This window comes from Delphinapterus leucas, chromosome 10 (genome assembly GCF_059928025.1).
Source record: "Delphinapterus leucas isolate spDelLeu-1000000601 "Yukka" chromosome 10, BTC_Dleu_Yukka2, whole genome shotgun sequence".
Taxonomy (NCBI): Eukaryota; Metazoa; Chordata; class Mammalia; order Artiodactyla; family Monodontidae; genus Delphinapterus; species Delphinapterus leucas.
Window position 1 is genome coordinate 30,845,827 of NC_143138.1, and position 24,556 is coordinate 30,870,382.

General features: G+C 34.7%; 2 protein-coding genes across 11 annotated transcripts in view; one reads left to right on the plus strand and one right to left on the minus strand.

Annotated features, from left to right (window-relative positions):
* Positions 1 to 24,556, minus strand: part of RUNX2 (RUNX family transcription factor 2) — a 312,766-nt gene that overhangs the window by 264,873 nt on the left and 23,337 nt on the right. The gene's annotated exons all lie outside the window — the stretch shown is intronic.
* Positions 1 to 24,556, plus strand: part of SUPT3H (SPT3 homolog, SAGA and STAGA complex component) — a 452,287-nt gene that overhangs the window by 2,000 nt on the left and 425,731 nt on the right. For 5 of the 7 annotated variants that reach the window (XR_016394600.1, XR_016394601.1, XR_016394602.1 and 2 more), the window contains exon 2: positions 8,278 to 8,378. Coding sequence is in view for 4 of the 7 variants with exons in the window: in XM_089918658.1 (XP_089774784.1) it covers positions 8,278 to 8,378 (101 nt within the window). In the remaining 3 variants the exon portion in view is untranslated. Of the gene's footprint in view, positions 1 to 643; positions 695 to 8,277; positions 8,379 to 24,556 lie in introns of all 7 variants that reach the window. The other 2 variants (XM_089918656.1, XM_089918657.1) reach the window with 1 other exon arrangement.

Genomic DNA, 24,556 nt, shown 5'->3' on the forward strand with positions numbered 1-24,556 from the left:
TAACTTTTTGTATAAAAAACAATTTGATAAATTATAGTAGAAAACTGAGCGTTGGGCCATTTCAGAAGTAGTTTTGTGGTTATTGGTATTCAAAACTTTTGAAGAGATAAGTCTGAAATTTGGCGATATTTTGCAAGATTGCTTTCTTTGAAATACATAGAGTGGTTTTTTTCAAGCAAATGTTTATAAAGTTAAGTTTGAAAGAAAAACTAAAAAAAAAAAAACAACCCTTTGTTTATAGATAACACACCCTTAACTCTGGCCCGATGTTTGTGAAGTGGTACCCTTGGTCTCAAGGCCGATGATAACCCTTGGATCTGGAACAAAAACTTAAAGCTCACGAATTAAGCATATACAAAGAGCAGCCCATAACACAAATCAAAATGGGTTGCTCTTATGTATACCCTGCTTTTTCTGGGGCAGTCATGGTTTAGAGTCTGTTTGTCTCAGGATAATTCTTAATAGAACTCCTTCCATTTTCAAAAAGTTGCAGTTGGGTCTACTTAATAATATGGTCACCCTCCTTTCAGGCTTGTTGAAATTTGGAATGTATGATTGTAGGAGGATTAAACGTACTGCAACCTCAGAAATGTACTTGCTTTAAAGTAGTGACAACTTTATTGCTTATGTGCTTAAATAACAGACGAGCTATCTGGAATAAGGCCAGCAAGTGACCTGTCCGTTTAAGCCACAGGTAATTAAAATTTTCTACTTTTCTCCATATAATTGGATAGAAATCTTGGGCACCTTGATTTTTGGTTCTCTCTTGATTTTTGGTGTAGGAATCTGCAAAGAAAGTTAGGCCATGCCAGTTAAATCAGAACATTGAGTATTCTTGTTGAAAATAATACCTGTTTTACTTTATGGTGAGGTTGAATAGTGAAATTAGTTAGAAATCTACTTATTATATTAAAGACTGGTTTTGCTGATGGCTCACCTAAATAGTAAAGAAAAATAATTCAACTTAATGTTTTATTGTATTAATTGAATTTATACTGTAGTGGATAAAACATTTTATTGAGTCAAACACATTTGGTTTGATTCCTTACTGCTGAGGGTTAAATGAAGTAACCCATGTGATGTGTGTTGGGTGCAGCGAAGCACATAAGAAGTATGTACTCAATAAATATTGGCTGCTCTAGCCTTAAGTTTATTGAATAATGGATCTGGAGAGATATTAATGTTCTGAGATGCATTGTGGATATGTGCAAAGAGCACTTAAAACTAATTTCAGAATCTAGATGTAGCCCTTTTCTGCCCTAATTCTCTCTGTGTGATTTCAATTAAGGTTTTTAACTTTTCTGAGTCTCAGTTTCCTCATCAGTAAAACGGAATTAGCACCTAACCTTATCCCACCTCCTCCCAGGGTCGCTGGAGGCTTCAGATGAGAATTACGTAAATTGTTGTGTTGTTTTACAGACATTTAACTATTTAATTGATTTCCTCTCAACTTGTCTACCGACTACCTCCAGTAAATCTGCAAAAACTGTTTACACATATTTTAATTTGTGAAACAGCATAGAGTGTAATAGACACTGTTACCTAAGATCATTCTCTTTGACAAATAATACTGTACACGCCAGTAATGGTGCTATATTGATCTGGTTACGGTATATTCCCTGTACAAAACAACTCCATACTACTGCTAAGGGAGAGCCAACGTTTCCATGGGCACTTGATGTGTTCCAGACTAATGCTCCATCTCATTTATCCAAACGTGTCATTCCCACTTAATAGGTGATACTGATGAGTCTCTTACTTTTCTGGAACGGATCTGTAAGTTTTTCTTGCGTTATACTACTGCCTCTGATAGAATCTGACTGGTAGTGGATATTGAAGGTTAAATAAGGTTATGAATATTAAAATAACATGCTAACTGGCTTATAGTATATACTAGTTGCTGAAAAACTGCTGTGTTCATTGAATTCATAGGGCAGTAAATATAAAATATTATATAAATACAAACTATTTAAAAATCTTGAAGTGTACTTTTGCTATTTCAAATGCTATAGCAGTTTTATGACTGAATCCTTTATATTTTACTTTATTCATATTATTTGTTTCTGAATCTTTAAAAGACTATTCCTATCATAATATTCTTCCCCTGAGAGTATATGTGTTTAATAATAATACTTTGTGATATGTTTTCAAGAAGCTATACTTTTGCTTGGATTCTTCATCATCATCGTCACCATCATGAACTGAGTGTGTTCTAGGTACCAGGCACTGTCCTAAGTGCTTTGTATACATTACTTGATGTCACCTATGAGAGGAGTATTTTTAATCTCCTTTTTAAAGATGAGGGAACTGAGGCAGGGAGGTGATGTGACTTGCCCAAGGTCACCTGGTAAGTGTTAGAGCCTGTGTTTGAATTCCAGAGCCCAGCTCTTTACAGCTAAACTGTGAGTCGGCATAGACAGATACTTCACAACAAAGTTCACTATGACAGACACATTGTGGAGGTCTTGTGAGTTAATTATAATCAACTTTTATTTGTGTGTTCCTTGTGGGATAGTAGAAAGAACTCTGGACCAGGAGTCAGGGGACCTCAGTTTTAGTCCCAGCTGTGTCACTAAATAGTGATGTGTCCTTGGGCAGTTCAAGAAACCCCTCTGGACTTCAGTATCCTCACCTGAAAAATGAGGGATTTGGATGAAATTAGTGATTTTCAAACTGTAGTTCTGAACGTCGGATGTCTTTGGTCCCTCCCCCCGCCAATTTCCATAGTTATACTTTGTTATAGTTGTTTATCCGTCTGCCTAAGATTTACTTTTAAGCAAAGAATTCCTGAACTTAACTTTTAAAGTCATCAGTCTCCAAGAAAACTTAATGACAAGTCCCCTGGCTACTATGTGCACAACTTCTCAGTAATTCCATATTATTTTAGTGTGTTAAAACTATGGCACTAAAATGGTAGGGGATTGGTGAATTTTTTAAAAATATGTATGTAGATGGACTGAATATTTCAGGTTACCTGGGATCAAAGCCTGTTTTTTGTGTTAGATTTGTTACCTTCACCCAGTGTTTTTACTCTTACCTTCTTCATGAATAGGGGGGAGATACATACCTAAGAGGGTGGTTGTGAAATATGTGAGCCAATACAGGTGAAAGACCCCTTATAAACTCCGAAATGCTTATACAAATTAACTTCTTTTCACGGGTTCGTGCCCCGGTCCGGGAAGGTCCCACATGCCGCGGAGCGGCTGGGCCCGTGAGCCATGGCCGCTGAGCCTGCGCGTCCGGAGCCTGTGCTCCGCAACGGGAGAGGCCACAACAGTGAGAGCCCCGCGTACCGCAAAAAAAAAAAAAAAAAAAATTCACTTCTTTTTTACATGCCTCCAGTAAATCTCCCACTCCTTTTTAGTCACATGAACTGTGTTTTTAACCACATGAGATCTTTTATTGAGTTGTTTATATTTAATATGGACTTCTCATAAGGTTTAATATTTCTAAAATGTGAATCTAGACTGGAAGAGAGAATCTTGATGTTTAAGAGAGCTCCTTTTTTGACATCCTTGTCAAATACACTTACTTCTTACTATTAGAAGTATAATTGATTCCAAATTTTTGCATATATCTGGAACGTTAACCATTGTCACTCAATTATATAATATTTTATGTAAAAACAACAGTGTTTTCAATATTGGAAAAGTAAGCTTGCCATTTTTTCAGGGTTTGGATGTCACGTATTTTAGGATGATCTGATAGGCATGTTGGCAGTGCACTTTAAGAACCATTTTTGCAAAGAATAAAATTTTTTTTGAAACTCAGTATTTCTTTGAGCGTACTGGATATGAAAGCATATGGAGTAGAAACCTACATTAATATCAGTCTAAAGAAGAAAAATATAATAATAGAACTTCACGTGTCTCTGAGCAGTGTGTCACGGCTTCTATGTCTATAGGTTTAAAAAAATAATCGCTCATGTAGACAACTGAGATAAGTAAACTCAGTTTACAATCCGTCTGTCTATAGGGAATTTTCATAATTTACAGATGTCTTGATGTTTTCAATTCACGTATATTTTTTGAGTGCACATTATGTTGCAGCCACTGTCTTTAAAACACTCCTCTGAGACAGGTAGAAACTATTCTTGATGGATGGAGAAACTGAACTTGAGAGATTAGTTGATCGTTATTACCAGGTTCTACTATGTTGATTAACTTGAATTGGGGCATATATAAATATATTGGAATTATTGTGTTATACCAAAACTAGGTATAGAAGTTTTAAAATTTTGCAGATTTTAATTTGTTTTTTCATTTTTTGCATTCTCAGTGATTGAATGATCGTTTGGTATTACTTTTGCACAGCAGGAGAAATTTAGATCATGATGTAACTTGAGTTTTTTTTTGTTTTTTTTTTAACAACAAAACTAAAATGTACTGTCTAATTGTTGGCTTGACCATAATCGCTTCCTGCCCTTGGAGTTCTATGAAAATGAAAATGTTCTGGTTATAATAGTTTTCTATTAATTTATATTATGTGGGATGCTCAGATTATGAGTGATTGAAATTGAGACTCTGTAGATGCGCAGAATCAGTACATAGGTCTGCTGAATTAATATTTCTCGGGAGTGAAACAATTTAAAAATTCCACTGTCTTTTAGTAAATGGGTAGACTGATGGATTTCACAATCCAGATTTTTGACCCTGTTTTGAGGGTGTTGTAACTAGTAATAACGTTTTCAACTCTGAGGTATTTTAAGCTGAAGATGTTTCATGGTATTTCTTCTTTGGTCATTTAGTCACTAAAAATATGAGCTATAGGGCTTCCCTGGTGGCGCAGTGGTTGAGAGTCCGCCTTCCGATGCAGGGGACGCGGGTTCGTGCCCCGGTCCGGGAAGATCCCACATGCCGCGGAGCGGCTGGGCCCGTGAGCCATGGCCGCTCAGCCTGCGCGTCTGGAGCCTGTGCTCCACGACGGGAGAGGCCACAGCAGTGACAGGCCAGCGTACCGCAAAAAAAAAAAAAAGAGCTATAAATAGAAATGCAGTAACATGTTCATTACATTTTTGTTTAATTCACATTTGTGATGTATAACTTTACTACAGTTAAAATTTTTTTGTCCTGGTATTTTCTGAGAAAAGGGGTATATCCTTAAATTTCATTATTGTTATTAAAAGATGTCAGTTTTTCTACTCTGGAACAGAATTTTACAGGTGTGACATAGTATTGGCTACTGGCTTAATAATCAGGTTTAAATATAAGTATTAATCAGAGATGAACTTATTCCTTGAGTTCACATTTAAACTGTGGCATGTTGAAATAATCTGGGTCTCCATCTGCACATCTGAATTCATTTTGTAAAATATGGCAAACAGCTGCATTTCAATTGAAAGCTAAAACAACTGCAGGACATTAACCCATTGAGAAGATTACAGTAGGTTTTCAGTTCCATGTTAACTGTATTTATTAGAGAAAATTGACTTGAGTGCTTCTGCTTTTAAGCGACATTTTTTTTTTAAATGTCCGGGAGATAGGAAATAAAGCATTGGAATGATAGGACTTTGATGTGTAAAGAAGTTAATGTCTAAAGAAGTTAATTATCTAAAACATCAAACAAAATGTGTGCACAGGAAATAATTATTTTAAAGATTCTAATGCACTGTCAGCTCATGATGTCAAGAAAAATGTTATTCACCTGTTTGATTTAAGAAGTAAATAACTTGACTGTGAAAGGATGATCGTGGTTATAATAAACTAGGATTGGGATCTTTTCACTCTTACCAATAAACACTCTTGATACGAAACATTTGCAGTAGGGGCACAATCTAAGAAAGCTGGGGTTTTAGTATGCATTTACTTTCTGAAATGTCTCTTCTTCAGAGAGTGTTAAAGCAAGGTGACTGGATTTGCAGAATGAAAGAGAGCAATAACTCCAGCAGTGTCTCAGGATAATCCCAAGAATGGCATGCCTTCAAATCTGACATGAGTCAACTTAAATCATAGACTGAGGTTAATACATAATCTTTGAGTTTAACATCTTCTCCAGGATGTCATATCTCTGTCAGTCTTCTCTTGGGACAAGTGAACCATTTTCTAAGGTCACTGGAAAGCCAAGTTCCTTTTTGAACTTGCTTTCCTGTTTTATTATTCCCCAATCCCCCAATCTTGGACTGATGATGTGATTTTTTTTTTTTTAACCTGAGTTCAAAATGGTGTTGCTTCTTTTCCTCTATTATTTGTAGAAAAAAAGTACTTACTCCAAAAAAGTCTTTGTGAACAAATAGGACAAATTTACGCTTAAAAAGACCGATGGTCTTTCATAGCACTAGCTTCTTTATGTGTTTTAGAACTTTGGTTTTCAGGTTCAGTTTGAGTGAAACTTTCTTCCTTTTCTTTCTCTGCTTTTGCAGCCTCTGTCTAGTGGTTTTCGCCTGGCTCCTAGGGACCTTAGGTTAGACCAGGGCTTATATTGGCAGAGAGTTGGTCCTGCCACAGAATGATATTGGGACATTCCAGATCTAGCCACCCAGCTAGTGTGCTGCTTGTCTTAGGTCTCTGTCCTTTTGCCTTCTCAAAAGCTTCATATGTGGCCCATCTCAGGCAGTGGTTTGTAGTAGTTAATTTTTTCAGCTTTCATTCATGGGACCCAGCCTTTCCATCTCAGCCATCAGTGAATGACCCTGGTTCAAGTTTCCTTTATCAATTTTAAGCCTCCATTGCCCACAGAAGTGGTCAGTTTAGAGGATGTATTAAGAAGATAAGTTTGATAGCAGTGTGGAGAATGAACTGAGCTGCAAAGAGAGAAGCTATAAATAGAGCTCAACAAGAAAGGGAGGCGGTAAAAACATAAAGTAGAATTTATTTGGCTTCTTAAAAATTATAGGGTGCAGGAGAAGGAGTCAAAGATGATGACTGACGTTTTAAGCCAGGCTGACTAGTAGCAGTAGTGATGTCAGTGTGAAAACAGAACTTATTTTATAGGGAAACTAATTAATATTTGTTGAATTGTATTGAGGTCTTGAAGTGAAAATATTCAAGTTTCTTAAAGTTTGTGATTATGAAATAAGGATAATAAAATTTGTCACATAAAAGCTTTTAGCAGACCAAGAAAGGGAAAATTCTTGAGTTCTTTCTGTTTATAATAGTTAACATTGTGTACTGACTGTGTGCTAAGAACTATTCTGAATGCTTTGTTTATGTTAGTTCATTTAATCCTCACAACAACCCTAAGAGTGTGCGACTATCATTCCTGTTTTACAGATGAGGAAACTGAGGCACAGAGACGTTAAGGAACTTGCCCCGAGCCCTAGTAAAGTAGTAGAGCTGGGATTCTAACCTAGGCAGTCTGACTTCTGACTCCTAATTATTTTACTGTACTTAAAGTTCTCAGCACTGCTTTACTTTATTATATATTTTAAATCTGTTAATTCTTCTTTAATCAGCAAAGTATTTTTTAAAGAAAATCGTAGTATTACAAAATTTATATAAACATGAAATAATAACTAACTTATTGAGCACTTACTGTGTCCTTGAGGTAAAAGCCTGAGGCTTTTATCTACTTCTATTACCTTAATGTTATTTTCACTAGTTCTTGTTTGTGGGACTGCCACATGTAATAAATAAAATGACGTATATTAGGATTAGCATCTAGTTTTCCCATTATGCGCCAGCTTAATTTTATTGGGAAAAAAGTCACATTTTATTTTTTATTTTTTTAAAAGTCACATTTTAAATTGATGAGTAATTTAACCATAAGATTATAAAATATCACAGTGCTTACTTCTGATCTACTGATTGGCTTTATTTGTATTTTAGGCTATGGTTCAAATGGGAATTAGATTATGTTTTGGTTTTCTAATTTTGTATCTTACAACTGTGCAGCTCTTTCTTTAAATGAAATCTTACTTGGAACCCCAATATATGAAATAGAAAAATCACAGTTCTTGTGTTCTGGATGGAACTGCTTGGGGGCCACTGGGAGCTCACTGAAATATTGCTGGGGAATCTTTGGGCTCCATGGAATGGATTTTGAAAACCACTGAACTTTATTAAAATATTTTAATGAGTATTTTTCTTCCAATACCTATTACAAAATATGTAATGAAAAGTTTATCACCCAAGTGAGTAATTTTTTTACATCATATTTGACTAAGCAGTTTTCTACCTTACTATTTCATTTTAATGAAGAACAAGTATGGACAAATCAGATTTACGTAAAACAAATCAGAATTTCTATACTTTTTGAAGTAACTTATAATTGCTTCCGTTTTCCATGCATTTACTTATAGCTAAATACATTTTTGTAAGCTGAGTCCTCTTTTTTATTTAGATGAATAACACTGCAGCCAGCCCAGTGTCTACTGCCACTTCAAGTAGTGGAAGAAGTACAGGGAAGTCTGTAAGCTTTGCAGCAGAATTGCAGAGTATGATGTAAGTATGGCTCTGTATCTCAGTTATTACTATTTTAAGTTTATTCATGTTGATAAAAGACAATAGAAATAATGAGATTTATAAAACTTAACTTGGAAATTTGTACTTAAGTAAAAATGAAATAGTCTGATAACATTTTAAATAGCCATATACGGAAGGGACAATTGGTTAAAAATGCTGCAGTGATACTGTATTCAAAAAGTAAGTATTGGTTCATCTTCATAAAAGAATGAATACTCATGCAGACATTTGTGCTCTGATTATTATCTGCCCAAATCTGTGTTATGGATTGCTTATTGCTATTTTAGTTTTAGATTTAGAAAATTTTGACATTGATTATATTCTTGGATAGTTGGAAATATTTTCACAGAGTTCTCAGTTTTTCTCAAGTGTCAGTCATAATAATTCTGTGAGCCTAATGTAGTTTTCAGTTTTGATAATATTTGAAATCACTGTGTTTCAGAACTTGAGAAAAAACTTAGGACATTTAAAAAACACATTTCTTTAGTTTTTGAGAAATTGCATAGTCATTAACATTTCTTTGCTAAAGCTCTTTTCAGCTTGATTTCTGGCTTTCATTGAGTGAGACTGCATATCTTGATTTGATGAGAGGTAGCATATTTATTAGAAATGTCTGCTGGTGCATATTAGTTTTTCTTTATTATTGGTCCAGGAGACAATTTTCTGCATAAGGGGGACAACACATTAGAGCTCTTCTCTTCCTATGGATACATTATTCATGACATACCCAGCAATTTTAAAAGAATGTTTCTGTTGAAGGTTTAAATGGGTGTATATTGATAGCCTTCATAGTGGATTAACTCCACTTTGTGATGATTATTGTTCAAAGGAAAAATGAGTTTGAGCATGTATCTAATGGTTGCTTGGTAAACATACTTTAAACAGCATCAGAAACGTTCAGGTCACAGGTTCTCAAACTTTGGCCTCAGGATCCCTTTATACTCTTAATTATTGAAGACCTTAAACAGCGTTTGTTTATGTGAATTGTTTCTATTCATATTTATTGCTTAGAGTTTAAAACTGAGAAATAAAAATTATTTACTAATTTATTTGAAAAAATAATAAACCTATGATATGTTAAGTGATATATACCCTATAAAATAATTATATTCTAAAACCAAAAATTGGTAACACATTTTGTTAGCTAAGATGAGACTAATAAAATGTGTTAATTTAGGAGTTGTATGAGGTGAGGCTGTCTGTTAAATTATGGAAAATGTTAAGGGTTTATGCTTGTATATACTTTTGTACGTTTAAATTTTTTAGCTATGGTTTAGTAGCTTTATGTTAAACTTTTATGTTGTACTATGTTGATTATGTTTAAAAATACTAGATATGTTTTAGAATGTTTGTAGTAAAGTGAGGAAATGAATTTTCCTGTAGAGCCAATTCATTGATCTACCTTGTATTTTTAAAAACTTTTAATTTCGAAAATTCCAAACTCATAAAATTATTGTAATAGTATAATGAACTCCATGCATCCATCATCAGACTAACGCTAATTGTGTTTTGCCAGTCTTTTTTTTTTTTTTAATTTATTTACTTTATTTTATTTTATTTTTGGCTGCGCTGGGTCGTCGTTGCTGCGTGCGGGCTTTCTCAAGTTGCGTCGAGCAGGGACTACTCTTCGTAGCAGTGTGTGGGCTTCTCATTGCGGTGGCTTCTCTTGTTGGGAGCACGGGCTCTAGGTGCACAGGCTTCAGTAGTTGTGGTGAGCGAGCTTCAGTAGTTGTGGCCCGCGGGCTCTAGAGCACAGGCTCAGTAGTTGCGGTGCATGGGCTTAGTTGCCCTGTGGCATGTGGGATCGTCCTGGACCAGGGCTCGAACCTGTGTCCCCTGCATTGGCAGGCGGATTCTTAACCACTGTGCCACCAGGGAAGCCCCTTGCCAGTCTTCTTTAACCTTTCTCTCTGCTCTTCACTTTTTTTTTAATGAAATATTTTAAAGCAAACCCCAGAGATCATATTTCAAATTTGGTGTTATTTATTAAAACAACGTATTTATTAGTAGGTAAAAAAACATGCTTTATAGCAGAGGTCAGCAAACTGTGGCCATAGACTGGCTGCTTGTTTCTGAAAATAAGATTTTATTGGACCACAGTCACACTCATTATTTATCTGTTATCTATTGCTGCTTTCATGCTACATGGCAGAGTTGAGTATTTGTGACTGACACCATATGGCCTGTAAAGCTGAAAATATTTACTATATGGCCCTTTACAGAAAGTTTGATGACCCCTGATCTATAGAAACAGTTCTCTGTAAGAAGAAAGCTGTATTTCCTTTTGTCATTTACACTTAGGAGAGGTTCTACTTAGCGCATTGGATAGACTGCAGGCCACTTAAGAAAACAGAAAAAAATAAAAGCTAAATTCAGCACTTTCTTATGAAATACTTTTTCAAACATCTTCCCAACTAATGTGCTTAAGCTAGATTCAGAATGCGAAAGTTATTGTTGGCCACAGCTTTGGAAGAAATGTACATTTTCCTTCTATTTCAGACCTCATAGAGAGGCCACTCCTAATAGTTATACATTCATCATTTATAGTCTGAAGTTATTTTTTCTTCTTATGAATTGCTTCATAGAACAGGAAAATAGGGCCAAGATTAGGGGAGTCCTTTTTTTATTTACCAATATTTTCTATTGGCATGAGGTTTTCAGGCTTTTATGTAAAATTAGAATCAATATGCATTTGATCCTTGCTTATGTGATTTTAAATGAGCAAGTGCAGACTTAAGTCTCTGTGTTAATTTTGTGTTATAGGAATTTCATTCTGTGGATCTCTACTTTTTTTCTCCTGCATTTTCACAGTTCTTCTAAGCCTTTTTGTGTGGTATATTGCTGTTTTTTAATTCTCTGGCTACTGTCTTCCCTACTCATTCACCACTAATGAGCTGGTTTTTCTTGGCTCCATGCCCGCTAAATAAGTAACAGTATTGTAGTGTCATTTCCAGGGAATGGCTTCACTGAAAGGCATGTAGTTGTCAGGCACAAATGGAATTGTCAGGATCTGCTATTAAAAATAGAACTGGCAGCCGGTTTGTTCTCCTATTAGAGCCTTGATGGGACTGACCACATTTTAAGTTTGGGTGAGAAATACTACAACTGCAGCATTCTCTAGGAAACGCTTCTACAAATTTTAAACTAAAGGATTGGTGGTCAGACAGTTGCTGGTGGGTTGCGGATGACAGCATCTTTCCCTTACCTAGTACATGTAACTGAGCTCGTTTGCTACATGCTCCTTATCATAGCTCTTAGAATAACATGTGCTGGAAGGGTCCAGAGGCCTTTCATTTTTAAGTTATTGAACTCAAGTAGCCTGTAAATTAGAAAGTGAAATCTTTTCAATCTACATTGCAGCTATTTTGACAGACTTCTTAAGAATTTAAATTAATTTAAACTCACTTCAAGGAATCTTCACTGGACTTTCTTTTCCTTATTTTACTCATTTATAAATTTCTTTGCCTTGTTATATTGTACTTCTGCAGGTTTATAGGCCTGGTGATAATGTCAGGTTTCACTGCTTGGTAGCGTTTAGTAATTCTCATGTGACCAAATTTAAAAAAAAAAAAAAAGGATTTTGTTTGTATGCTACTTATATTTTATAAGAATACTTCCAAATGAGAATTTCATCCTTATTTAAAATCCACAGATTGAAAAAAAAATTTCTAAATCAGAGTTTATTATAAACAATAAAATTCACTCTCTTAGTTGTACTATTCTGCAAGTTTTGCATTTTTTTTTTTTAAAAAATCAACATTATTAAGCCCTTGTATAGCAGGACCTAAATGCCTTCAAGATAGCCTAGCAGTAGAGAATGGTTGTGGAGACTAAAAATTGTCATGTGATAGGATGTGAAAAATTCCATGGTAATACAGAGGAGGGAGTGATGAACTTCTGAGTGTAAGCTTCCTAACTTTAGGTCTGTACTTTTGACTGCTTCCTGAATGTCCGTTAAGTATTCTGTTAGCACCTCAAGCTTAGTATATCCAAAACTGAACTAATAATTTTCTCAGTAAGATTCACTTCTCTTGGGAATTTTTGAGATAAATAGCAACAACCATTTATTCATTGCTACACTAGAGTAGGACATAGTTGTATATGTGAAATGGTATCATTTGACTGTTATTTAACATTATGAAGTTATGTGCTGTGAAAGAATGTATTCCCAGTTCTATCCTTAACCTTAATCTGACTTTAAAGGGACCTAATATATAAATGAACCAATTAGTAAGAGATGTTTATTAAACTGCCACAGGGTTCCTTCAAACATTGAGTTTCCCTGGTGCATTTAAGGTTTTCAGGAAACTGGAGGAAAGAAATTCTTAATGGTAAAAAGTGCTAACATTAATATATTATCGTTTCGGAGATGCTTTAATAATGCCATTGATAATAGCGAATGCTCTTATGTGTACCAGGCATTCTCCTGAGTACTTCCACATACCATTTCATTTACTCCTCCCACAGCCCTGTGAGGATACTGTTAGTCCCTTTTATAGATGCGGAAACTGAGACCCAGAGGTTCCTAACACCAAAAATTGCCATTACAGCAAATGGTAAAACCTTGATTTGAACCAGGAAGCCTAACTCCGGAGTCCATGCTCTTGACAAATTACGCTAAACTACATTTCAACCAATAAAACTTATTTTGATTTATAAAACTTAGTTTACAAATGAACTTTTACCAACTTATGTATGACTAGTGTGGTGTAATGAGGTAATAATGGGAAAGATGAATAATTGTTCAGTTAATTACTGTTATTTGTGATGAGGTCCAATTTTTATAATAAATATTGGATTAAGTTGCTATTTTCATATTATCATAGCATTTATTTCAATTTCCTATTCCTAACCACCAAATCTTTTTAAGCAAGGCCATATCGGTAGCAAAGAGAAAGTATAATTTTTCATAGAAATTGAATACTAATATACTCATTGGATGCTTATATTTGTGATGGTTCATAATTTTGGATATAAACATAGCCATATTGTTGAATATTTTAAATGTCTATCCTACTTTTATATTTTGTCACTATTAAATAATTATCTTAATTCCTGACATTTAAATTACATTAAAATATGTGGATAAACTTATCCTTGTACTTTTTGTGAACTGTATCTATTTGGAATGTTTTAAGATATGCAATGGTTTATAAGTATAATAATAATGAAGATTTCCATATTGTAAAATTGGTCACAATCTCTCCTGAAAGTGAGAAAATGTGCAAAAGTTAATTGAGAACATAAAAGCACTGTGTAACTGAAGGTTGTTTATACTTTTTTCCTTTCAGAAATGAAACAAGGTAATGTTTAAGTTGCTAGATCCAACTGAATTAAGTGCTTGCATTGAAAGAATGTATCATTTTATAAATGTGACAAAATACAATTTTGAATTTATATTAAATATCTCTATCAATTGTTTCACGAAAAGAAAATACCTAGGCCTTTTATTTTAGGATATGTAATTACAAGAGGGAAGAACATTTTGTTTAGTCTTAGAAATGAATTCTTGAAATTCAGGAAGAGTCCTTTTAATAATTCTGTGTTGAAAATCCTTAGTTATGTGGGGAAAAATAAGTAAAAATTCATGGATTTGTAATTCTAAATTTCTAGTATTGTATAAATGCAAGTTATTACACTGGTCAATGGGAATATCTGTTCTGAACTAGTTTGATGGCAGAACCAGGACCTAACTGATATGTGGTTATTTATTAACTTCACTTATCTTTGATGTTAATATTCATACATTCTTCTGTGTTTCTGATTGCTTCCCTAGACCCTGCTGAGGGTGTTATGTAGCATATGGTTTTTGTGTAGTATTAACTTTCTTTTTTTTTTAAATTTATGTATGTATGTATGTATGTATGTATGTATGTATGTGAAAGAATGTATTCCCAGTTGTATCTGTGGCTGCGTTGGGTCTTCGTTGCTGTGCACAGGCTTTCTCTAGTTGTGGTGAATGGGGGCTACTCTTTGCTGCAGTGCGTGGGCTTCTTATTGGGTGGCTTCTCTTGCTGTGGAGCACAGGCTCTAGGCACATGGGCTACAGTAGTTGTGGCACACAGGCTCAGTAGTTGTGGCACACGGGCTTAGTTGCTCTGCAGCAAGTGGGATCTTCCCGGACCACGGCTCGAATCCATGTCCCCTGCATTGGCAGGCGGATTCTTAATCACTGCGCCACCAGGGAAGTTCCTAGTATTAACTTTCTAAATCTGAAAACTTCCAAATTGTGAAATACATGTTTCAGATAAGGCATTGTGGATTTGTATCTACCTTATAGGTTATAGAAGATTAAGTGAGGTATAGAGTCAAAGCACATAGTATTGTTCCTGGCACATAGTAGACACTGTCCTGTTAGCATTTATCATTGTATTTAAAAGAATAATTATAATCATCAACATACTGACTTAGGAAGTTATAAAAATGTTTCAGGTGCAGGGAGAAATGTTTGCAGTTTTATGGGAAGAATTTTTATAATTATAGAGAAAAAATTGATTTGTCTATTACAGCATGCTGCCCGGTAGAACTTTCTATAGTAATGGAAATGCCTATTTCTGTGCTCTTCAGTGTGATAGCCACGAACCACATGTACCTTTTGAATACATTAAATGAGCTAGGTAGCTGAGCAACTGAATTTTGCATTTTATTTTAATCAATTTAAATAGCTACATGTAGCAATGGCTACCATATTGGACAACACAGAAGAAATATGGAAAGTACACAGAATACTTCTTTTCTGGTACGCTTATATTTTTATTGAAATTGGGAAAATACATTTTACATGTTACATGATTTTATTCTGTATTTACTCTTAACACTGTCGTCCATTTACTTTTTACTTCTTCCTCTTATTTTGGATTGTCATTGTCTCGCAGTTCTTTAGTGATTGGGGCTGTTAATTTTTGGTTACTTTGGCAGATCAGATTTGATTGGGAGGTTTAATATTACATTCGTGTTCCATTTTGTAGGCAGTCTGGATAATATTGAAGTGTGTTTCTTAAAAATGTTCTTTTGTGAATTTACTTAATATATTTATACTTAGTCCTTCTGAAAATCCTGTGACTATAGCTCTGGGTATATTGTATTGCACTTGATTATCATGCCAGTTGTGTAACTGAATATGTACCAGCGTTGTAGGTTTTGGGTGCTCATTTTCATGTAGCTACATTTGCAAAATTTACAGGTAGCTATAAGTTAGCTACCAGTATGTTATGTAGCATTTTGTCAATTCATTGTTTTTAATATGCTGAGATTTTGAAAACTTATTTTTAAATGTATATAGGTCAAAATTAATCTTTGAAAAAATTACTTGATAAAAATGGATTCTTCAGTACTGAAAATATATCAGAAAGTGGTTAGTAATTTTGGGTAGGAAATTAAAATTCGTTATCTATGATTATGTGCTTTCCTCCTTACAATAAATTCTGTTGAAACAGAATGTAAACTCTTAAAATTAAGAAGGTGTGATTTTATAAAAGAACAGTAGATTCTAAATATAGAGGAATGGATCTTTTTGATCTTGACTGTTGAGTCAGGATCCATGGCTGTTTTTAAGTTTACAGAGGCACAGTTCTGATTCTCTCTAGATGTGAGACATGTGCAGTTTTATATTACCTCCAAAGAAATGGGAATTGACTTATTCTGTGGTGTGTTTTAATATGTCACCATACCTATGAATATGTGTGTGCATATTTTTAGCATATTTAAAATACATCACAAAAGTATATATTGGTATGAGTATGTCACCTTTTGCAATTTTTTCTTTTTTTTTTTGACATCTCTGCACAGACATTTAAACAATCTCAAGTAAAACACCATATGCCTTTTAAAAAATACTGTAGTAATTAGGTTTTCTAACTGGCATAACATTTTTTCCCAGGACAGAATAAATAGAGTCACAAACCCCGGTTCTGGGGAAGAGTGGTGAGAAATAATCCTTAACCTGTTATCTTTGAATAACTGCTTTCTTCCTGTTTCTCTGTCTTGAAAGAACCAGGTTATGACCAGTTTTTGAGTGTTACTAACCTTTTGTGGCTTTCTACCTATTCCTAGATTACGTGGGTTGGTAATGTGTGTTTAATAGGGATAACAATATACTAGTAATATGTTTCTGCCAATTGTGGGTTAAACTTTTTGGGCTGGCCTGGCAGTCAATTAATACTTATTTCTACAACAAAAATAACATTCTTTTTGTGTGGAATTACTTCCAAACAGTCGAACTTGGAGTACAACCCATTTCTAAGTCAAATACTGTTTGTATTTTTAAATTTTGTCTCTTCCAACCTAGAATTTGGGATTATCAGCATCCTTTATGTCTCTAATCCTTTAGAAGGATGTGAGCAGAGATAACATTTGTTTTAAGTATACAATAAAACTTCACTTATCTGGAATTTGTAATAAAATATAAATATTTTAAAGGATAAATTAAGGACAGTAATACCACATATAAGTGAGTGATTAAGATAACATGGTACAGTGGAAAGGATTGTAGATTTGGAGCCAGAAGATTTGGTTCACTTTTGTATTGGTGGATTTCATAATGTTAAGAACAAAATACCAGGCTTCCCTGGTGGCACAGTGGTTAAGAATCTGCCTGCCAATGCAGGGGACCTGGGTTCGAGCCCTGGTCTGGGAAGATCCCACATGCCGCAGAGCAACTAAGCACATGCGCCACAAGTACTGAGCCCGTGTGTCACAAGTACTGAAGCCCGCACCTAGAGCCCGTGCTCCACAACGAGAGAAGCCACCACAGTGAGAAGCCTGCGTACTGCAACGAAGAGTAGCCCCTGCTCGCCGCAGCTAGAGAAAGCTCGCGTGCAGCAAAGACCCAATGCAGCTAAAAAAAAAAAAAGAACAAAATACCTGTCCCCTCTAAAAAAAAAAAAAAAAAATCACAAACCATGCAAATTTTATGGGTAGGGGAATTATTATATCAATATTTTTTTCAAAATGAAGTTTTTTTTATATTTTAGAAGCAGTTCATGTTATTTTCTGAAAAGAAATTACAGAAAGATAATAAAGAACACTTAAAACTCTGCTGAATTAAAGCACTGTTAATGCTTTGCTATTTATCTTTCCACTTCCTTTCTAATGCACATAAAAAATAAATACCAAAATCCCATATTATAGCTGCTGTTGTGTAACTTGGGTTTTTACTTATTATATAATATCATAGGCCCTTTCCATGTTGATAAATATATGGCATTGTCTTCGTAGCTGCAATAGTTTGTATTCCATTATGATGTCTTTAAGCAGTCTTGTTAAGTATTGATACATTAGGTTATTTCTAATTTTTCAGTTTTATAGGTAAGATTGTAATGAACTTCCTTTACTTACAGGTATAGATCTCTCTTCTCCCTTCCTTTCCCCTTCTTTTTCCTTCCTGCCCTCCTCTCCGCCCCCCCTTTCTCTTCCTCTGTATCTATATCTTTGAGCATGTGACTGGGTATTTCATTAGGAATAATTCCTTTAAGTTTCTTTTTTAAAAAACTATTCATTTATTTATTTTATTTTTGGCTGCGTTGGGTCTTAGTCCCGGCACGTGGGATCTTTGTTGCGGCACGTGGGATCCTCTGCAGCTGCTCGCGGGCTTAGTTGCCCCTCTGCATGTGGGATCTTAGTTCCCCGACCAGGGATCGAACCCAAGTCCCCTGCCTGGGAAGGCGGATTTTTAACCACTGGACCACCAGGGAAGTCCCTCCTTTAAGGTTTTTGGTGACCTTCCATAAAGGCTTTAATGGATTATAATCCTACCAATAGTGTATGTATGCCTTGCTAATATTGAGTAATGTGACATGTATATGATACGTATTATTTATATATAAATAAATTTATATTTATATATAATCTTTTAATTCATAGATATTTAAAATATGTATTATCGTGAAAGAATTGTTTTAATTTAGTTTTTAATTGGTAGTAATTTAAGAATTGTTATACAGTAAAAAGTTTTCCTATTCCTGTTGCCTGATTTCTTCCCTTTAAGTAACAACTTTTATTCTTTCTTGGGTATTCTTGCTGACTTTCTTTATCCACATTATAAGCACATAATGAATATACACTTATTTTTTCCTTTCTACACATGGAGTGCCATTCTGTAGACATTCTTTTATGTTTGGTGTAAAAAAATAATGCACCAGGAGATCTCTGCATAGCAACATGTGAGAGAGAGGGAGAGGGGGAGGGAAGGAGGAAGGGAGGGAGGATGTATTTAAAGTTTTTCTAGCATTTTTTGGGGGGGTTCACTCTTTTTTTTTATGTTTTTTAATTTTGGTAAAAGTCACATAATATAAAACATACTATTTTAAGTATATTTAACTGTACAGTTCAGTGGCACTGAGTACATTCACATTGTTGTGCGACACTCACCATCATCCATCTCCCAAATTTTTCACCTTCCTAAACTGAAACTTTGTCCCCTTTAAACACTAACTCCCCATTCCCCCCACTCTCCCCATCCCTGGCCCCTGGCATCTACCAGTGTACTTTCTGACTCTATGAATTTGACTATTCTAAGTACCTTGTATAAGTGAAATCAAACAGTATTTCTCTACACCCAAGAATATGAGTGACTAGTTTTTTAAAGGCTTTATCAGGAATAGATATTTTATCAAGTGCCATTTTAGCATCAACTTTTTCTAGCATTTTGTAGATGAGTTACTGTTTGATGAACTCTGGAGCCTAAATAAAGAAGGGAGACCTTTATTTTTCAAGGAAACTGAGGCAACTTCTAAATGAGTTACTTAAGTCAGAAGAGGTAATAAGGTTCTCACACAGATAAGCAAAAAGAAGAAAATAAAAGCTATCTGTAATCTTTTACCAAGAGATACTTATATTTTGGGTGTGTTTGCATGTGAATTACTGAAGTCTAAGAGTCTAAAAGCTTTTTTGATAGTAACTTCCTAATTTTTCCTCCAAGAAAGTTGGATTTTTTACATTTCTATCAATAGTTATGAGAGTACCCCCCTCCACCTCTCTCTGACATTTTAACAGTAGAAATATTGTGCTTTTCTCTAACTATTTTACCTTACAGCTTTCCTTTGACTAATGAGTTTGAAAATATTTTGGCCATTTATATTTCTTCATTTGTGGGTGTATGTTCATATTCTTAGCACAACTTTACTGAGTTCTTGTTTTTTCCCATTGTTTATTAAGGGCTTTTAATATATTAAAGGCACTGAGCCTTTATTGATCATATGTGGCAGTCACCCCACAATCCCCCATACCCTTCATCATTTGGTTTCCTTAAGGTTTATTTCTTTTTTAATATGTTTGTTTTCATTTTTAATGTAGGTAAATCAGCCTTGTACTTTATTACTTCCACTTTGACAGAAAGTCCTACCCTCAACTTTTGTACAAATCATCATGTACTTCTTATATTTCAGGCTTTTAGTTTCTGCAGTTTAATATTTAATCCATTATTTTGTTGTATTGTGCCAGGGAGGGTTCTAAGTTAAAACAATTTTACTTTAAGTTGGTTTGCCAGTGGTCTCACCACCACAAATTATGTAAACCTCCCTTTTCTCTCAGAATTGAAATGCTACCTTTATCAGATAATAAATTATTATTTTTGAGTTTTCTGCTTTGTCCACTGAATTGTCTGTTCCTTTGCCAGTACTACATTACTTTAGTTATTATAGCTTCTTAATATGTTTTAATATTTGGTATTACAGTTCAGGGTCACCTGCATAACTTTTCTTTTTAAAATATTTCTTGTCTCTTTTCCTATTTTTATTCTTCCAGATGAATTTTAAGGAATCATTTTATCAAGTTCCAAAGCAAATTCTAAGTGCAAATTTTAAGCAGTTTCATTTTTCTTTTCTTTTTATGCTTTCTGCTGTATACTCAAATTTCAGACATTGGTCTATGTGATTCATTTTACTTTTAAAGTTGATTAATAAAATAATTTTACTTTTAGAAAGTTTATTTGAAACAACACTGGATAGAAACTGACTAATGAGTGACTTGGTTAACTAGTGTGTGATTAGAGATGCTGAAGAACTTCTCAGTTTTCTTTAGTATTTGTTTTTCTTGCTTGAATGTAGAATTGTGCTGTGCCTGCAGTATGTAAAAATCAGCCAAACTATCTCCTCAGTTTTTAAATCGTGCAGTTATTGTCTTATTTTTGAATGGAGAGCATGACTAGTAGCAAAAGACTAGCTTAATTTTTTTATAGGGATGTAAATCTGTATTCTGACTAATAGAATTAACTACAAGGGCATCCATGCCATATATATCATAGAGAATAAACATTTAATATATTTATTTTATACATACATGAGTTAATCTAAGTGATGCAATGGATCTTATTTTGACCATTTTAATGAAAATATTTCTATAGTAAGTTTATTATAGCACACTTATGACTATGTATAAATGGAATACCAGGTACAGTTTAATCTTTTTTTAACTGAAATTTGATTGTAAATATCAGGTGTTGCAATCTACTTGTACTATAGTGATGCCCTAGGGTACCATAGAGGCATAAAGTGTAGTTTGTTTCTATGATAAATAGTCCTACTTTGCTATGCTCTTTGAATTTATAAATTTTTTTGGTAGAGTTTTATGTTTTCTCTCTTGTTTGCATCTGCTAATTTTGTTGCTGTTCTTGTGCCATGCTCTGGCAGTGTTTCACCTCCCCCACCTTTTGCATGCTGCTTCCAGCCTACTATAGACTAGAAATTAAATTTATTAGATTTGTATCTAAAATAAGTCATACTCTAGGAAAGCCTGATACACTTTCTCTTCTGAGAAAAGTTACTTGATCTTTGGTGCATAAACTTAATATCAATTTTGAGAGTTGAGTTTACTTATTACTTTTGGTTTTTGGCTGTATTTTTAGTAGCTGAAATTGTCAGGTAGCAGGTCAGAGTTTATTTTTAAGTCCTTTGTTTGGGACTGAATCTGTTTTCACAATGAAACCATGTTAAGCATGTTAGGTTTCTGGGTTAGTTCAGTACACACAAATTTTTTTTTTTACCCACAAAAAATAGTCTGAAGTAATATTTTCAGCTATGCGTAATTATCATTCATACCGTTTTGAAGAAGCAGGCAAGGCCACTGGCTGGGGTTGGCAAGGATGGGAGGTAGGGAAGCTTGAGAGTGGTGAAGGTTTGTAATGGCAACAGTGGAGTTAGGGAGAGAAAGCTAATTAGGAATATGCTTAGTGTTACCTAATTTGTCAAGGGCTCTGCAAAGCTTATAAAAGGGCTCTAACAGCAAGGTTGTATAATTTTCTATAGCTGTGCTCAACTGCTGGGCATAGGACTGGAAAAGAAAGATGATTGGGTTGATATAGGGATTTGAAGGGCAGATGTAACAAAAGAATATTGAAATTCTAGATGTTTGAGTCTGTGATCACTGAGCCTAGGCTGGTGGGGAGGGATGGAATAGAAAGGTATGAAGGATTTGACCAGTTTGTAGATAAATGGGAGAAGGAGAAGGGTTTGGAGACTTCAGTGAAATATGAAATTAAGTAAAATAGAAGATTAATTAAGAGAACTGGAGGTATAGAAAATACAACAAAATGGAGAACATCAGCTTGGATGTTTCATCTTCCAAGAAGACGTCCTTGGCCTGTCCAGTCTTGTTAATTCCTTTCTGTGTGCCGTGGCACCTTGTAGTATACTCTTATAAAAGTCCTTATTTTACTGTGTTCCAGGGATCTATTTACTTGTGTATTTCTGTTCCCCACTGTAAGCTTCATGAGTACAGAGCTTGTTTTAATTTTCCTGTTTTACAGTACATGGTACCTGTCAGGTACCTAGTAGGTGTTGAATTTAATAGAATGAATAGGAAGTTGTGTTCAGAATGGGATAGTATAATTTAGGAGGATAATCTCCATGGGAGTTGCTAAAGCTGAAAAGAGGTTAGAACATTTTTATGTCACTCATCACCTATCTATTTTGCTTTCTTTCTTTTTAAAATTTATTTATTTATTTATTTTTGGCTGCATTGGGTCTTTGTTGCTGCGCGCAGGCTTTCTCTACTTGCGGCGAGCAGGGGCTACTCTTTGTTGCGGTGCGCGGGCTTCTCATCGCATTGGCTTCTCTTGTTGTGGAGCACGGGCTCTAGGAGCGCGGGCTGCAGTAGTTGTGGCATACGGGCTCAGTAGTTGTGGCATACGGGCTTAGTTGCTCCGCGGCATGTGGGATCTTCCTGGACCAGGGCTCAAACCCGTGTCCCCTGCATTGGCAGGCAGATTTTTAACCACTACGCCACCAGGGAGGTCCTTAACATTCTATATTTTGAGTGTCTTTGATTTACTTGAAACCTCTACTGCTTCCTTAGAAAATTGTAGCTATATGTCATGGCTGGTTTGTAGAAGGAAGGATGGTCTTGTGGAGTCATACAAATCTGAGTGAGTGCCATTAGTTCTCTTTTTTATATTGCTGGGAATTCTATTTCTAAAATTCAGATAAACATATACATCTCTCAGATTTCTTATGTGGATTGAATCAGATTGTGTAAATCATTTATATAGAAAATAGAAAGGTGTTCATTGTAGATCTCTATATAAATGTCTATACCTTTTAATTAGTTTGACTTTACAGGGTTATAGATAGAATTGAACCTCAGCATATTTTTGTAGGACTACCTATCTGCCTTTATTCAGAAACAGAGGAATCCGGGTAGTATCAATTACTTTGACTGAATAGAAAATCTGAGAGTCTTTTTATTAACTCCCGAGGAAACTGAGGAACAGTGAGATGAGGTGATTTGCCCTAGAATGTGTTTTGGGTTAGTTTTGGGTTCAAGGGCTATATACCTGGTCTTCTGAATATCAGCCCAGTTTACTTTCGCAGAGCCTGTCTGCTATAAATTAGTGTTAATTTGACTATTCCTCACTTGTTCCTCATTTTTTAAACCGCCAGCACTGGCTCAGTTCTTTGTTTTACTTTTACATTTGAGATGACACTACGGTATTGGACCCACTTTAAAGTAACGAATGAAGTATATACTTGAAGTGTTTATGTTAACTTAGAGCATAACTTCTTTACGTGCCTTAATTCCTGTGATTATCTATTATAAACTGCTCTGAAAGTATAAAGACTTCATTCATTTAGACGCTACTGGGATGTCTGAATTTCCTGATTAGAACCTGCCATTTGGTTGACAAAAAGAATTTATCCTTAAATTTTTTGTTGCTTTCATGTTTCATAAGCTTCCTTTAAAAGACACAGTGACCTAATTATGACCACATTTCAGCAGCCAGACATTATTTTTACAAATTATTCTTTGGTTTGAAGTTAGTTTCTTTTTTTGTTTTTTTTTTCCCTCTCATTTCAACTCCCAACATTTAGTCTAAAGAGGTGCCACCCAGTGTAGCCAGTATGTGAACTGTTTCTCATTGTCTTTTATGAGATAAGTAGCTTGAGTCGGATTGTAAAAGTCCTCTGCTTCCTTCGTTGAGATAGTTTTCCTGTGTTACAAGAGGAATTAAATGATGTGCACAGTGATGCACATTCTGGTGCAAACTCTTTAACTCATTGTGGACTTGTAATAGACAGTCTGAGACTGTCACTTGTAGGCAGACCACATTTGATATAAAGGATTATTAAATGCTAGTGCTTTTCATTTATTCATTCAACAAATGCCTGTTGAGTGCCTACTGTTTGCTAGGCAATATACCAGTGAATAAAACAACAAACCCCCCCAGATCTCATGAAGTTTACATTCTAGTTCTGTTAGAAATACCATTATTATTTCTCTTTTCTCAGAAGTTCTGTTGTTTTTGTATTAAAACTGTATTTTTGCAGTTTACAGTCTTATGCATTTGAAGCTGTGACTTAATTCTGTATATGTTTACATATAGTGGTAATACTACTATAAAAATTAAATTTTAAAAATTTAATCAGCTTAATTTTTTAGTGGATTCTTCTGAGCTTTCTAGGTAGAGAATTGTATTGTCCACAAATAATGCTTCTCTTTTAAGTCAGAACTTCCAGAACATTAATAACTAGGAGTGAGGATAATGGATCTTTTTATTCCTGATTTTAATGGAAATATTTTTCGTATTCACTAGTAAGCATGATGTTGACTTTTGGTTTACAGTGGTTTAAATCACTTTGAGGAAGTAGTTTTATATTTCTGGATTTAAAAAAGAAAATGAAGGGGAGTTGAGTTTTATCAAATGCCAAAAAGGATATCTTTGAGAT